General features: G+C 37.5%; 4 protein-coding genes across 5 annotated transcripts; 3 read left to right on the top strand and 1 right to left on the bottom strand.

Annotated features, from left to right (window-relative positions):
- The first annotated feature begins 937 nt into the window (after positions 1-937).
- Ilp7 (Insulin-like peptide 7) lies at positions 938-4,034 on the top strand. The gene is made up of 3 exons (XM_014245755.3): positions 938-1,213; positions 3,224-3,387; positions 3,490-4,034. The coding sequence occupies exons 1-3, from the start codon at positions 1,095-1,097 to the stop codon at positions 3,651-3,653; spliced, it is 447 nt and encodes a 148-aa protein (XP_014101230.2). The 5' UTR covers positions 938-1,094; the 3' UTR covers positions 3,654-4,034.
- Positions 4,035-5,886: 1,852 nt separating this feature from the next.
- Positions 5,887-11,030, top strand: LOC106626557 (stromelysin-3). Its single transcript, XM_014246373.3, has 10 exons — positions 5,887-6,159; positions 6,239-6,391; positions 6,547-6,743; positions 8,107-8,268; positions 8,343-8,632; positions 8,687-8,856; positions 9,846-10,075; positions 10,138-10,241; positions 10,323-10,445; positions 10,515-11,030. Exons 1-10 carry the CDS (start codon positions 5,980-5,982, stop codon positions 10,844-10,846), a joined length of 1,941 nt encoding a protein of 646 aa, XP_014101848.2. The 5' UTR covers positions 5,887-5,979; the 3' UTR covers positions 10,847-11,030.
- xit (ALG6/ALG8 family glucosyltransferase xit) lies at positions 10,801-12,772 on the bottom strand. Of its 2 annotated transcripts, none has more exons than XM_014246380.3 (5): positions 12,600-12,772; positions 11,879-12,533; positions 11,557-11,822; positions 11,375-11,485; positions 10,801-11,319 (listed from the first exon to the last, which is right to left on the bottom strand). In XM_014246380.3, exons 1-5 carry the CDS (start codon positions 12,665-12,667, stop codon positions 10,821-10,823), a joined length of 1,599 nt encoding a protein of 532 aa, XP_014101855.2. In that variant the 5' UTR covers positions 12,668-12,772; the 3' UTR covers positions 10,801-10,820. The 2 variants fall into 2 exon arrangements, with proteins under 2 accessions (XP_014101855.2, XP_036231978.2); XM_036376085.2 differs by having other exon boundaries at positions 11,879-12,522; positions 12,600-12,765.
- A 279-nt stretch (positions 12,773-13,051) lies between these two features.
- Positions 13,052-15,456, top strand: Nf-YC (nuclear factor Y-box C). The gene is made up of 3 exons (XM_014246389.3): positions 13,052-14,196; positions 14,270-14,464; positions 14,527-15,456. Exons 1-3 carry the CDS (start codon positions 13,213-13,215, stop codon positions 14,884-14,886), a joined length of 1,539 nt encoding a protein of 512 aa, XP_014101864.2. The 5' UTR covers positions 13,052-13,212; the 3' UTR covers positions 14,887-15,456.
- Positions 15,457-16,282: the final 826 nt, after the last annotated feature.

The raw sequence follows: 16,282 nt of genomic DNA, 5'->3' as shown, positions 1-16,282 counted from the left end.
TCTGCGGTCGAGAACTTCATAGTTTTTGCTGCCCAATCGCAAAATATCCCTGTAGGGTTGCGTTACAATAATTTACACCGCCGACGCTTGGAGTTAATGAACAACGCTTACACGCTCGTGCTGTCAGATTTTTACGGTGTTTATTAGAAAACAATGAAACGGCGCAAATATACGCAACAGGTTGGTCCACAAATGAGTTGAGTATATTTAGATGTGTGTGTGTGTGTAGGTGTATGAGCATATTTGTACGCGTTCGCATATATTTGCGCGTGAGGAAAAGAAATGAATTCATTACTTGCACTTTGCCATATGGACGACGGTGTGCACACCCACACATACATACATACATAGGTGGATATGAACATGTAATAGTGTCAGCATCCGAACACAACCCTATCAGTGCCTAATTTACACCGCACTACAACAACAGCAACAAGAACAAGTGAATTAAAGAGATACACCGGATTGTACATGTGTCAGCGTTAGATATGTCTTCATTAGATCGGTGGAAAGCCAAAAAGCCATATGTTTATAAGTACATACATACACATGTATCGATGTATATGTATGTGTGTGCATGTGTTTGTGAGGGTTGGGTTGCGCATAAGTATAATGAAATACAAAGAGCTATAAAATTAAATAAACGAAGCCAAAATTAACATGCACTCAACAACAACATTAACAACAGCAACAACAACAACAACAACTATGATAACTAGGTGTCTTCTGAAGTCGTAATTTCAAATATCATATGGTCCACGCAGCATAGAAACGCCGCCACCCACACACCGCAACTCCCGTGCACCGAATTGCAGGTGTTTTAAATCTCAGACAACCTGCGCATTTGGCTTAACCGCTCGGATTATGGGTTGCGAGTTAGAATTGAAAACGCTGTCGCACTGCCTGTTAGGAAATCAGTTTACGCCTTGCCGTCGACTCGTCCAGTTGTGCAGTTCCACTTCATTTGGACTAGCTTGTGTCCGCGTAGTGAATTGTATTGTGCTCAACTGTGCTTCTTGATCTGTGAACTTTGGATTTCCCGTTAAAATTGTAGTTTAATTTAAATCAGGCAAACGCACGGTTGTAGCTTAACAATGAATCCAACACCCAGTATTTTGAATAGCAGTTTGTTTCTATGCTTTTTGTTACTGTATTTCTTACAAGTGGACTCCATACACACCGAAGAGGGTTTGGAGCTCTTATTTCGAGAAAGGTAAGATTTTTGAGAAAATCATTATATTACCATCTAATCAAACGCTTGATCCGCATTGACAAAATAAAAACATTTTCGCGAATTTTAATACAAATATTTATGATCACCTGCAAAATAGGCACGTTTAGAGTCAATACAAGCATGCCGACGATTAATCTAATTTTAAATACTTTCGTTTTAAGCTTCGGCTGGGCTGGTCTTCAAGCCCTTCAGCGTATGACTTTTAAAGGCTTTAATGGACACATGATACGATTTCCAAACCGGTTGTGTCAGTTTCGAAAACAGAAAAAAGTTACAGGGAGCCAAACTGGTGAATACGGTGGCTGAGCGTTGACTTTCGTTTTGTGTTTTTTCAAAAGTTGAGTCATTTTCCCATAAATGCGAGCGTTAAAAACGAATTGCTTCTCGTAGTGCCTTAAGGGACATAACTAGTGTGATAGCCGAAAAAAGCGTTGATTGTTTTTTGGGAATTTGGAAAAAAACTACTGTATCGATTGGTTTGAAAATTTCAGGGTATAATTATACATACTTCAAGAATTCACAGAGAAATTTTTGTATAATTAGTTTTTGAGTTATACGAAATCTTCGACGGCGCTAAAAAAAAGTTCCTCCACTGCTTCAGTGATTCCAGACTTTTTCATGGATGAAAACTAATAATAAAAAATGTTGGTTAAACTAGAGAAGTTTGGTTCAGAGCAAAAAACTGATAGGTCACTGTATGTAGGTTTATATACAGAATAGCAATAAAAAATGCCATGAGGATCGGATCATTTGTCTTCGAGTTAACACTTCAGCAAATTAGAGAAATGCTGTTTCGAGAAAAACGAATTTAAAGCTAAACTGATGGAGCTGATTGAACTTTGCGGCTACCCTTTAAATGACTGTAAATATCTTTAAATTTAAATTTTTTAAAAATTAATTTTTTAAAATTACGCGCTAGGTTTGCACCTTAAAACGGCCAAGTAGTATTTCCTATTGACTGTTTGACCCTGTAGAACGAATTGATGGTGAACCACGCTACGTTAATAAAAAAAAATTAACATCACCTTGATTTTTGACAGACTCTGTCGTGGTTTTTTTCGGCTTCGGCGCATATTTAGTTCGCCATTGGCTAGATTATTCAATAACTTCGACATAATCTTCGTAAACCCACGTCTCGTCACCAGTAATGCATCACTCTACCTTGTCAAGCATCTCTTTTGCGACCTCTACTCAACATTCGTTTTTGCAAAAGATACATATCTTTTGGTACGAGTCTAGCATTAACACGCCTCATACCCAAAAAATTAGCCAAAATGTGTCGAGTCGATCGATAAAAGATGTTGAATTCTTAAGACATCTCTCTGATGCCAACACAATGATTGTCAAGCACTGTTTCTTTAACTTTTTCGATGGTATCATCATTAATAGAAGCGAATGGATGCCACTCATGAGGCAAGTTTTCGATGACTTAACGACCTTCACTGAATGATTTGTGCCACTCAAATACTTGTGTTCGCGATAAAGTAGACTTACCAAAAACAATTCTGTAACATTTTTAACGATTCCGTAGCGGTGATTTCATTGGAAACTCAAAATTTCAAGCGAACGCGTTATTAACTTGTTTTCCATGGTAAAAATGGTCAGACAAACGGTTTGCGTGGTAAATAAAAAGCTGCCAAACATATGTACAGTAATTGATATATGAAAATCAAATTTCACATGAAAATAAAAAAAGATTGTACCAATTTAGGGAAAAAATTAAATCTTTATCCATTCGGTTTGCGCGCTCAGCTTAAATGGACCCGTCCGAGTCAAGTTTGATCTAGAGTGTATAAAAATAATTTAATTTTGCTCGATTTGATCAAAATTTCTGGCAAAGAAAGGCTCTTGTTAAATACCTTCGTCAAGCTTTTGTATAAGTCTCTGAAAAAAATACTTATAAAATCCATCGGCCGTTCGTTGACGATTTAAAAATTCGTCGCAAAAATAGCTAATTACACAAATTAATTTTTTTTCGAACTATTATAGATCACAATCGGATTGGGAAAATGTCTGGCATCAAGAGACGCACTCGCGCTGTCGCGACAAATTGATACGTCAACTGTTCTGGGCTTGTGAGAAGGATATTTATCGTCTAACACGACGCAATCGCAAACGTATGGACGATGAAGCAATGCAAAAAAGAAGCAAACGTGAGTGACGAGTCCAATTTTTTTGTCTTATTATATATAATATATTATTATGTAGTATAAAACTGTAAGTCACTGTAATTTTAACACTGTAAGTCTTTCTAGCCATCGCACGCACCTGGCTTAAATTGAATTATGTCAACACGCTGTTGCGTACACGACGCGCCGATGCGCCCTCGATTACGAATGAGTGTTGCACTAAGGTTGGCTGTACTTGGGAGGAGTACGCCGAGTATTGCCCCTCGAACAAACGTCGCAATCATTACTGAGATGAGGAGGAAACCAAAGCGGTTGGAAAAGTGGGTTAATGGATAAAGAATAATGGGAGTAAAGGTATGCAACATCAGGAAAAAAATGTTCGAGCCGAGTAATGAAAATGAGCAAATATTTGTTAAACACATGTTATTTACAAATAAACAGCAGCTGTTATATAAGATATGTATATGTAAAAAATTTTATGAGCGATTAAGTTGAAAAAAAAATGTAATGTTAAAATAAAATAAAAAATTAACGAAATGCTTGTAAAATATTATAGCTAAATAATCATAGTTACATGTATGTATGTACACAAACGCATTGTATAAATGTATGTATGTATAATGAATTGTTGTGTTTGCATCAAATAAAAAGTATATATATTTTGTTTTCTACCCAATGGCGAAGAAATGTGGTGGTAAAAAGGAGGGTATGGGTGGAGAAGCAGAAAAGACGGAAACTTTTCAAAATAAATTTGCGATTTCGGAGATGACCCGAAGCACGCACAAACAACCATGTACATTCTTATTTGTCATAGTGTATTAAAGGCAGGGACGTAGAGAGAAAACCGGTACTCTGGGAGGATAAAGAATGCGGGCTACCTAATCCATCAATTATTGGAGAGAAAATATACGCAAAAAAATTTTGTAGAACACAGGGTCGCTCTGAGAGCTCAGGGACTGGAACGAATTGTCCCCGATCTCTGATCCCCTCTCTTTCTCGGTCACTGATTAGCGATATACTTAATATATATTATAGGTCTAGTAAAAAGAGATTCATTATTTTTCTAATAGATCGCTTTAGTAATCTATATCTCACGTCGTATATCGTTAGACAGGATAAGATTCGTACTAAAAAAACTTCTCAGACAGTTTTGAGGTTTTTTGACACAGTATTGTTTTAGAAGACGTCAAAGGTGGACACCAGCAAAGAGCTATATTTTACAGTTTTTTCTTTATGTTTCAGACAATCACGCGCAATTTGGATTTCGTTTTACGCAAAAAAAACTCATAGACTAAATTCCCATACTCGAATCGCTGCTGAATCGCAACGAAATCGATCCATTTCTGAAATGGATGGTTACTAGTGATTAATCGTGAATCATTCACAACAACTTCATGCGGTATCTATCATTGTCGAATTGTGATGAGCCATCGCAAACGATAACCAAGCCAGCATTGATGTTTAGGTAGATTTTACTATGTATTTGGTGGGTTTGGCAAGAAATCATCTACTTTACGACCAAAAGCTTAATTCAGACCCGTACTGTCAACAATTGGACCATCTGAAGGAAGCAATAGCCCAAATGTGGCTAGCTTAGGTCAATAGAAGAGAGATTATGTTTCATCCGGACAACGCCAGGCCAAATATAATATTTATATCCATAGCTACTCGCTACATTTATGGTTTCTACTTGTTCCTGTGTATTACGAATGCAATTTTTTTTGTGGAATTTTGCCTCAAAAGAAGCTTGTGAAAATCGTCTATTCCAGTTTTTTGCATACAGCGACGAAGTCTTTTATTGTGAATTGTCTTCAAAATGATGAAAAATTAAGGATGGAAGATGGCGATATTTTACCGTATTCTCTGGAACTGGGCCAGAGAAAACTTTCCCAATTCTCAGGAAAGTTGGAAAGAAAAAAAATTTGGAAAGATGGAAAAGTTGGAATGAAATTTATAGGCAGTAAAGTGTTAATGACCGACCTTATACAGTATTAAAACAGTCGAAGATTGGTACCAGAAACATGGTAACGAATAGTTGGAACATCACAAAATCGATTTATCACCTTCGATAGCTACTATTATGAATAATAAAAATCAGTTTTTGGAAGGAGTTGTTCTTTAAAATTCTTTAAAATGATACGAACAGCACTTAAGGAATGCAAGAATGCACTGCTAGTTACAGAAAAATTCGCTTATTTAAAAAAAAAAGGTCGCATTAAAAAAATAATTGACGACAGAGAAAATCAAATGTATAGTACACCATATTATGAACTGGATACTCTATAAGCTTCGATTAGCAACACCCGATTTACTTGTATAACGATTAAAAACAAATACACAGCGCTCATCACTAGCACTTATCTTGCGCCGTTAAGTCACGCCTCATATATCAAGCTTGGTTCAACGCCATCACATTTATAAACAATAAAAAAACATATATTTATGTATATTTTACGCACGCTTTGGTGATAAGCGCACAGCGCTAAGTGAATGCATAGCCCCTCCGACCGACTGCGTGGACGCACTCTTAAATCAGTTGCGAAAATCTGCTCTCCCCGAGCGGAACTGTGCGTGCGTGCAGCGGTAAAAGGAAATGTGTTAATAATTTTCGAAATTATGACGTCACTTTGGCTTTGTCTGATTATTTGCTTGGCGCTAACGTCGGAGACGCGGCAAGCACCAGCAAATACAAATATACAAGATTCAATAAGTGCAACAACAGCAAAGATTGAAGAAATTGTGCAAAAAACGGATGCGCGCGAAAAACGGAACATTGAAGTGCCGCCACCGGAAATTGTATGCGAAACAAGAATAAGAACAATAAAAAAAAAACCAAAACAAATTGTATTGTCAACTATTGTTATTCTAATTTTAGTTGCGTTTTATGCGTCGCTTTGGCTACTTGGAGACCAATCCAAGCGATTCGGAATCACTTTATCATGAGTCGGCGATTATCGAAGCGATAAAGAATGTACAAAAATATGGAGCGCTCAATCAGACGGGCGAGCTGGACAATCAAACGTTGGAGGTTGGAGTCTAAACAAAAGACTAAGAATCATTTACATAAACATAAAACATGCAATTAGTGCTGATAATGATAAGCGTGTGTTGAACTTAACGGCACTTAAAACTCTTGCGCCCGCATCAGCAATGTGTTAATTTTAGTTTTTATTCACTTTTAAGCTCTTCAGTAAACCACGCTGCGGCGTCCCTGACATTGAAGGCACTCCCTATTATCTCACAAGCAGCACACAGCGCGCTTACGAGCAAAGCATCAGAGACAGAAGGAGTGAGTCACGAGCCGGAAGCGATTTTAGAGTACGCCGCAAACGTTTTGTGGTCGGTGCGCCTACCTGGAAGAAACGGCGTATACGTTACCTGTAAGTAGTATGTCTAATAACTGTGGTAGTGGTGTTTGTGTAACCGTAAAAAGCAAAGCAAAGTCAAGACTGAAAGTACAAAGTTTAAAAGTGCGAGTGACTAAACTTCGATGCATTAAAACCACTGCTAAGGCCAAATCTAATGCTTCAAGAAATGGCTTATCGGCTAGGTCGCCACTCGACAGACAATATAAAACCACAAATACTTTACTCCATTTGGTCGTTACATCGCAGAGACTGTTTCCATTTTTCGCTTCTATCATCAGATGGTTGACTCGAATAAATAAACTCAAGAAAAACATTAACTTCGGTTGCAGCGCAGCTATAATACCCTTCACAAATACAAAAGAGTCCATACAAGAACTTGTTTTTGATCGGTCAGTTTGTTTTGCAGCTTTATGGTGGTCCGAGGTTTCTACAAATGAGGAAGCATTCTTGAGAAGGAAAGGAAAATTTTCAGATCATTATCTCGAAAACTGAGGTACTAATTCGCATATTTACAGACGGACGGAGAGACAGACAGACATGGTTAAATGTACTCAGCTCGTCAAGCTGATTATTTATATAAATATATTATTTATTAGGGTTTCCTACTGGCTGTTACAAACTTCGTACCAAACTTAATATACCCTGTTTAGGTATAACAATTTTTCATCTCTCAGAAACCGCTTCAAATTCGAAAAAACAGGTCTGCTGTTTTTTGTCAGTTTTATTATTTGAGATTGTGTTCTTCGTATTTTCTATATAATCCACTAATATTATCTCAATCTCAATCTAATGTTGATACTTCGCCGTACATTCTGATACAATTATCTGATGCTCTACCTGTCTGAGAATGCCTCAAGTTCTTTACGTTCACTACTTACCGTCGCCGTTCATTTCGGTCTGTTTTTTTTTTCGGACGATAAACACGCCCCTTTATGGTATGGCTCCTTTTTAGAGTCGCACACGTTGACAACTCAGTTCAGTTAGTACTACATTCCCCAAAATAAAACAAAATAAACTGAATGTTTGAACAAATTTTATCACCCACCTTGTATAACCCAAAAACTTACAGTCTTTCTTCATTTTAACTGAGCTCGTGTCTAGAAAGCTGCCCCCACATATCCATGGAAAGTACATACATAGGAGTATAAAACGGTTTAGAGCCATCTACAAATAATTTTGGGGACGGTATACTAAACTTGATATGTTACTTCGTGTCGATCAATTACCAAGAACTCACAGATCTTTCTGAGCAGACAGAATAACTTCGAAGTCTAATTAGATACCAAGTATGTCTGTTTTTGCTACACAATACCAAATACCATTACAACGCACAGCTATGTTATTTTAAATTCTAAATTTTCAATATCATTCATAGCATCAGCAATTGGTCCCGCAAAATTCCAAAACCTCAAGTGGAGCGTGACATCGCACGGGCTCTTGAGCTATGGGCACGGTATAGTGGTCTTCGTTTCGAGCGCGTTAATGACACCGATGCCGATATAATAATATACTTTGGCACACGATATCACGGAGACAAGTGCTATAGAGAATATTCTATAATATCTAAGTTTCAGTTAATAAAATTTAATGCTTGTTCTACTTTTTGTATAGTTTTGCTTTCGATGGACCTGGCAATATATTGGCACATGCTTTCTACCCCTATGAAATGGGTTCTTGGGGCGGTGATGTACACTTTGATGAGGACGAAAATTGGCAGGAGAACTCCACTACTCTAGCGACGGGTGTGGACTTTTACGCAGTTGCAGCACACGAAATCGGTCACAGTTTGGGTTTGGCTCATTCGCCACATTACAATTCAATTATGTTTCCATACTATAAAGGTCCTGGAGCGGGTACAACACTAGATTATGATGACACATTAGCTATGTATACCATATACCGTAAGATTTGTTTTTAGTATTGAGTAGTATTTTTCAATGAGCTTGACATTGCAGTGACTAAAGTTTTGGAAGATGATGAGAATATTGTAAATACATCGGAAGAACCGCAGTTAGCGGTAACCGCTGCCACTTTCCATGTGAAGAAAGAAGAGCGGTCCAAGCAGACAACTAAGATCACATTGCCGTCTTTTCATGACGATTACGAGACCGTAAAACAACATAAAGTACGTAAGTGGCAGGCAAACTGGTTTAGCTGAAAAATTGTCTCAATAATTATCATGATACAATCAATTTAAGTATATTCTAAATCAAAATTTTGTGGAGGTCGAAGCCGAGCGATAAACTCTGGCGAAAAAAATGTTATTTTCTGTTGGAGATATTGTGAAGCTGAGATAAGTAGGAGTTAAACGATTTAGGGAAGGTAAATCATAAGCTTAGTTCAAAACTAGTAAAGAGCGTGAACAGATACATTAACTAGTTATAGGAAGTGCCAACTGCAATATGTACGGACTCGCAGACCTCCGTTGTTATTGTAGCGGGTATCTAAACCCAAATTAGGGTTCAACTAAGGAGCCCTAAACAAAAAGTGCTGTTTCGACGAGATCGGACCGTAGAGAGTGGGATGTTAGATGAGTGGGATTCATTGGGCATGCAAAAAGGTGGTTAGGGTGGTTAAAATCACGTGGGGACTGATATTTGGTACATATTTTATGTTGAGGTCGATACTGGATAGGTAGGAGTTTAACCTGTTACAATTACCAGAACGAAGTTGCGCAAGGATCACTTCAAAGTCGGGAGACAACTCGAACTTTTGGTAGGTAATGGGCGATGGATTGACTCCAGATACAACATTCACTGTAACGGAGTCGGGGAGGTTGTTATTGACTGCTGTGTGAATGGCGTTCAGTGCGTATCTGAAATTAGTTGCGTTCGTAGTCTATTCGGTGTATTATTTTACGTCGTCGACAAAATTAGTCGTAATTTTACGACTAATCAAGTAGCAGCCCCTTTACGCTGTGGTTCTTAAAATTAAAACAGTTGCAATGTTCAAATTCTTGATTTCAGATTTATACTGCTGAAGTTGAATCTGACATTTTATTTTATTCGGAATTTTGCGCTACAAGTGTTAATGCTCAACCGATTCGGCTATGAAACCATAGCAATTAATGCAGTAAATAATAAACTAAGTTTTTGTATTTTTTGTTTTTTACAGAGCCGCTTCGCTTCGAGTACCACAAAACTAACAGAACTTTCAACAAGCAATACAGATATACCACACCCTATTCCAACGCTACCCACTTTATGGCCAAAACCCGAACTTTCAAAGATACCAAATATTTGTCTCGGCCATTTCGATGCCTTGAGCGTGCTAAATGGAACGGTACACGTTTTCAAGAATGAATATGTCTACAAGTTAACGCCACGTTATACCGTTATGAACGGGTATTTCAAGCAATGAAAATGAAACATTTAAAAATATACTTTTAAACGTTTTCTTTCCGTAGCTATCCGCTGAGCATTTACGAAACGTTTCCATTTCTACCGGCTGATGTCAAACGTATCGATGCTGCTTATGAGCGCTACGATGGCGCCGGCGTGTTTTTTACAGGTATTTATTAATTATTTATTTATAACTGTACTTTATTGTTATTTACCGCGTAATTAATGCATATTACCTTCTCTGTACCAGGCGACAAATATTGGGTATTCAGCTACGCACAGGGTAAGCTTCCAACGCTCATCGAAAATAGCCCGCTTCCGATAGAAAATTTGATAGATTATATGCCAAAAATCGACGCCGTTATGTTGTGGCGTAAGTTTCTGTGTTTATTTAACGGCACTGTTACGAGCGAAATTAATGCATATTTCCTGTTTTTTGCAGCAAAAAATAATCGAACGTATATTTTTGCTGGCGAAAGATTTTGGCGTTATAATGATCGCTTGAAAATGCTAGATATTGGCTACCCGAAGCCTATGTGCCGTTGGCCCGGCATTCCAAGCCACATTGATGCAGCAGCGACATTAAACAATGGCAAAACTTACTTCTTCAAAAATAATCTTTATTGGCTTTACGACAATGCCAACATTCGACCGATGCGTGGTTATCCCAGACGCGCCTCAAGCGCTTGGTTGCATTGTGTTACAACAACAAGGAAGCCACTACGCAATTACAATACAACAGTTACTTTTATTGCGGCTTCAACTTTGACTTGAACAACTTTGATTTTGGCTTATTCTTAGCTTTAACGGTTTTTGTACTTTTTGTATTGGGCTTAAAATTATTTGTAAATGTAAAAGATGCAGAGGCACTTATAGTGAGTGCATGTAAATAATAACGAATGAAAAAGTATGTAACAGCTAAACCACAGTAAAGAGATGTCAGTAGTAGCGGTAAAAATGGCAGTGTTTTATCTAAACGTAAAAATGAACTTATGTTGTGTTCATATATGGGAAGCAATACACAACCAAGTATGTAAAGATATTCTAGCATATGCATTTTGATTTGGCGCTCGTTTGGATACAGTTTGGCCAATTGTCCGTACATGAAAGCCACATAGGCCAGATAGAGAGCATAACGCAGCAGCAACACGCACGATTGGTGAAGTAATGGAAATAGCGAGAAATAACCAAAAATGCTTAACCAGTATGCGTGTTTGGCATCCGTTGAGTGGAGTACGAAAAGCAAGCTGAAAAGTTGAAAAACTGTAGAAATAACAATGTAAATGCAAAAAAGCTGCTTACCACAGTGGAATAAGGCACATTAATATAGCCTTCTCATGGACGTGCCAGCCGAACATGAAGGAAGAACAAGAGCAGATAACAACGGCACGTAAAAATGTAGCTTTTGATTCACTATTAAAAGAATTGGATTATGTTGAGGCGGCATATTACAAGGGCAATTAAACAAGCAAAGAGTGCACTACCTTTTTGACGTGTAGAAAAAGAGTTTTATCAATATTGGCAACATAAAGAGCAACGTCAGCACAAATGTGGTGCGCGGCGTTATGCTAGGCAAGAACTGTGGTTCAAACTCTTGCACAAGACCAGAAGTGGTTGAAGGCCCAGTTGAATTTGGAATGCGTAGCAATTTGGCAGCAACTTTGTCGGCAGTATTATAGAGCGCCCAGAAATTTGGCGCCCAATAAGCATGTGTCAAGCCACGTTTAAAGGGAAATAGGCGACTAAATACCTGAAAAGTGCATGACTATAATTTTGTTGTACTTTTTGAAAGATATAAATTCGCACCTGATCCAACTGATTATAGAATGGTCCGAAAGCCGCTACAATAGGTGTTAAGCCGACAACTGCCAATTTAATAATACAAATTACTGCATTCCTAGCACACTTTGAATCCAGGCAATAAAACTTGAGCAGATAAACTGCAAAAGCTGGCGCCATATAAAGAAATATATGCTTAAACATCAGCAATGCGGCAAATGTGAATGCTGATAGCAGATATCGTTCCTCTAGCAGCAAACTTATACTCAGCAATAGTATACCAAATAAGAAACCATTATACTGGAAATGCATATGATCCACAAACAACAATCCTACATTAAACAAAAGTAAGATCTTCGCTGCAAAGGATTGTTGCGATGATTGCGATATTTTTAACGCCCATAGACATCGTCGTACTCCAACAGCGAACAATAGATCCATTACAATCACAGAGCAACGTTGAAAGTAAATTGCAGCCGTAGAAGCATAGTTGAGGTTTGTTAGAACTACCATTTGCGTATCCACAACGGACGCGGGATAAGCTAGCAGCCATTCAAAATATGCAAAAAATGGTGGATAGTCTAGTGTCCAATTGCTAGTATTTTCATAATACCATTTACTAATGGGTAATGAATGCGTTATGGCCAACCAATTGCGGTGCACTTCGAAATCTGTGGAGTGACTAAGATCGAGTTGTTGTTATAGTACATTGATGTTTTATATTGGTTGCCCTTTGAATTTGACTTACGGTGAAGGAATTAGCAATATTTTAACTGCGCTGGATAGAGCGAAAATCTTCCAAAAATGTACCTCCATCCTTGCAGCTGCTAATAACACAAAATTCAGGCGGTTTGTTTCTACTTTGCCAACAAACAAGAAAATAAAGCCGGCTGTTGGCGAGTTGTCATTTCCATTGATAACAGATATGAAGTATTCACAATGATGCAAATTGAAACAAATACATGTAAATGTCTTGTAGAATATAAAAAGCAATTTCGGCTTTTCAGAGTATGTTACGCTTCTTTTTTGAATCAATATTGTGCAAACAGTACATTAATTCTGCTTAAATATTTGCTTTTCGATGTTACAACAAAAAAAAGTATACTTCCAAAATTTTAATTTTTAAGTTTATCGATTTCTGTTTATCGATTACGCTGGTCACGGTGAAGATTTAGATGTGATTGACTAAATTAGGAAGAGGAAGCATAGTGAAACCAATAAAAAAGTGGAACACAACAGTGACAAGTTTGACGCCAAAAATTATTTTATTCACATTTTTTTGCACATTTGTCATTAAGAACGTGTAAAATATTACACCATTACATTAAACACAGTGCAGTGTATAAATATCAGTTAAAATAATGTCGCACTCCTACTCCAACACGCCGAGTAGTAGTGGCGGCTCTGTGTCCGTAGCTGCCACTACCAGTGGTGGTCGGCATGGTAGTAGCAATAATCAAATAAATACCACCCATATCATATCATCTGCAACATATAGCATATCGGGTGATGTGGTAGTATCAAGCAGTAGTGTCGCCAATAATCCCAAAGAAAAGCAATCACCGAAAACACAGCGCACGGCTGCTGTACGCAAACCCCCACCCACCATTGACAACTTCTGGCAGAACATTATGGCGGATGTGCGAGCGATAAATCAAGTAGATGCCAAACATCAAGCACTACCGCTAGCACGGATTAAAAAAATTATGAAATTAGATGAAAATGCAAAGATGATAGCGGCCGAAGCGCCACTCCTCTTTGCCAAAGCATGTGAGTATTTCATACAAGAGCTTACAATGCGTGCCTGGATACATACTGAAGAAAGCAAACGACGCACACTGCAACGGTCAGATATTGCACAAGCCATAGCTAATTATGATCAATTTGATTTTCTGATTGATATTGTGCCGCGAGAAGATATAAAACCCAGCACGAGTAGTGGCCAGAAAAAGGACACGCAGCAACAGAGTACTAATGTGAACACGGTAAATAATTCATCAACTACAGCTGGAGCAAATGCTGTCATGACTGCAGGCACCGTAACTTTGCCCGTTAAGATGGAAACAGCGGAAGGTGAAGTGTTGACTTTTGGCGCGCTTAATGCCGATACATTGGCCGCAGCGACTGCCCAACCACAACAGACACAGCAAGCGCATACCACTATGCATGCACCACAACAATTACAAATAATACAGCAACCATCCGCGACACAACCACAGCAAATGCAGTACTTTATTGCCACGCCGGAGGCTTTAAATGCAGCACATGGACAAAATGCGGCGCCGCAGCAACAACTGCAAATCATACAGCAGCCGGCGCAACCGCAGTATTTTATAACAACTCATGTAAGTGAATACATTTAGTTTCAAGTAAAGATAATAGCAAATTTCACTTATAAATATGTCTTTCGATCATTAGCAACCACAACAGCTTATATTGACAGCAGGACCGAATGGACAATTCACTGCCACACCGGCGCCAGCCAATCCTGCGCAGCACCAGCAAGCGACAATTTTACAAAATTTGGCGCAACATCAACAGCACCAACAACAACCACAAATACAACTGCTGCAGCAGGTGGTAACACCAACAGGCGAATTGACCAACGTGCCCGTAAGTTGAATGCATATCGCATATTTCATTTCAGCACCATAACTATTTCTGTTTATTCTTAGATCGCTATCAACGCTAATCAATTGAATTTATTGCGTTTACAAATGCAACAACCCGCAACACAGCAGCTACTGCAGCTAAACACCGCCACCAATTCCCCAGTCACTACCTCTCACAATGTAACCGCGGCCCAAGTGCAAGCTCAACAGCATCACGTTCAACAGCAGCAGCAGCAACAACAACTTCATAATGCAAATGCTGGTGCTGCAAATATATTTATAAACGCCACACCGCATATCGCTGCGGCTCAACAACAACAGCAGCAGCAGCAGCAACAACAACAACAGCAAGTTAATGTTGCCGGCGCCACAATTGTCGCTACAGATCGTACTTTAGGCGGCAACTATCGTCCGAATTGCTAGCCACCGGAGCTAATCTACCATCCACAAGCAGCACCCACTTTTAACATTTCTTTCGCCACGAAAGCACACATAGCGGCACAATACAATGGTAGAGATCACATTTGAGACTTGCACATCAGTCTTTTAATTTACGTTAGTCTTTAATAATTTTAGTAATTATACAATCATAATGTATAAAATTCATCATAAATTATAGTTATGCATATATAGTATAAATATGTATACATTTATTATATATTAATTGATTAATAATTTAGATTATGTAAGTGTAAATAGTGATTATAAAAAAAGGCCAAATAGATTTTAGTGCTAAGTTTATAAAGTCAACAAAGGGAATATGAACGGCAGTAATACAGGTTTAAAAGAAATGCATTCGAGTCTGTGATTAATAACCGCAGTTTATGCTTGAAACTTATTACGCCGCATATTTGTGCAAACGAAATCTATTTTAGCATTAAAGTAAGAGTTATAAAATTATATAAAATGAATCTTTTTTAGAATATATATTATTGGAAATGTGTTTGAAATGGACGAGCACAAAAAATAAATCATTTAGATGTTAATGATGTATGTAAATGTGCAAAAGTTTAATACAAATATATATATAATGTAGTAATTTTAAATATGTAGTTTACTTGAGCGTCTTGGTATAGTACGGCTGGCCAGCTTCCTCTACGGTTGTTTAGCATGTAGCAGCTTGTCTGCATATTAGCAGGCGCGGAATATATTTCGCATGTGCACCATTGTTTTAAATTGATTAAATAATCCAAATAAAACTTTTCCTATACGACTTTTCAAAAAAAAAAATAAACATTAGCCAATTTTTGCACCAACCGTTACTTGGAGAACATAAGAATATACAGGGTGACCAGCATGCCAGATTTTCTATAATCAGTTGTGTATCCATAATACCCTGCAGACATTGCACGAAGGATTCGGCGCACTCAGTCGCAAATTATTGGCTTATTTATTTATTTCTCGCAACCAAAACATTAATGAGGTCCACATAGTCTCAAACTCTCTGCTTTTTTGTTCTATTTTTATTTTCATCTCAACCAAATTATTCATTATTAATTATTGGTTTTCGCAATTAAAACATGTTTGCTTTTGGATATATAAATATATTTATTTTATTATTACTTAATACTCAAAAATTAATATTGATATTATAAAATATTATTATTAATATGCTTAGTAAATATTGTGTTTACTTTTTATCTTTTATGTGATGAATCTGCTCTTTTGTTTCAAAACGAATTTTTTGAAATGAATTTATTGCAGTTTTTTTAAATCTCGTTTATTTAATATGTAATTGTAACGAAAAGACGAATATTAAAAAAAATATATTTAAAAAAAAATTAAAAATAAAAATATTTAAAAAAAAAATTAAAAATAA

Source organism: Bactrocera oleae, chromosome 5 (assembly GCF_042242935.1).
Source record: "Bactrocera oleae isolate idBacOlea1 chromosome 5, idBacOlea1, whole genome shotgun sequence".
NCBI classification, from domain to species: domain Eukaryota; kingdom Metazoa; phylum Arthropoda; class Insecta; order Diptera; family Tephritidae; genus Bactrocera; species Bactrocera oleae.
This window is presented reverse-complemented; position numbering and strand designations above follow the sequence as displayed.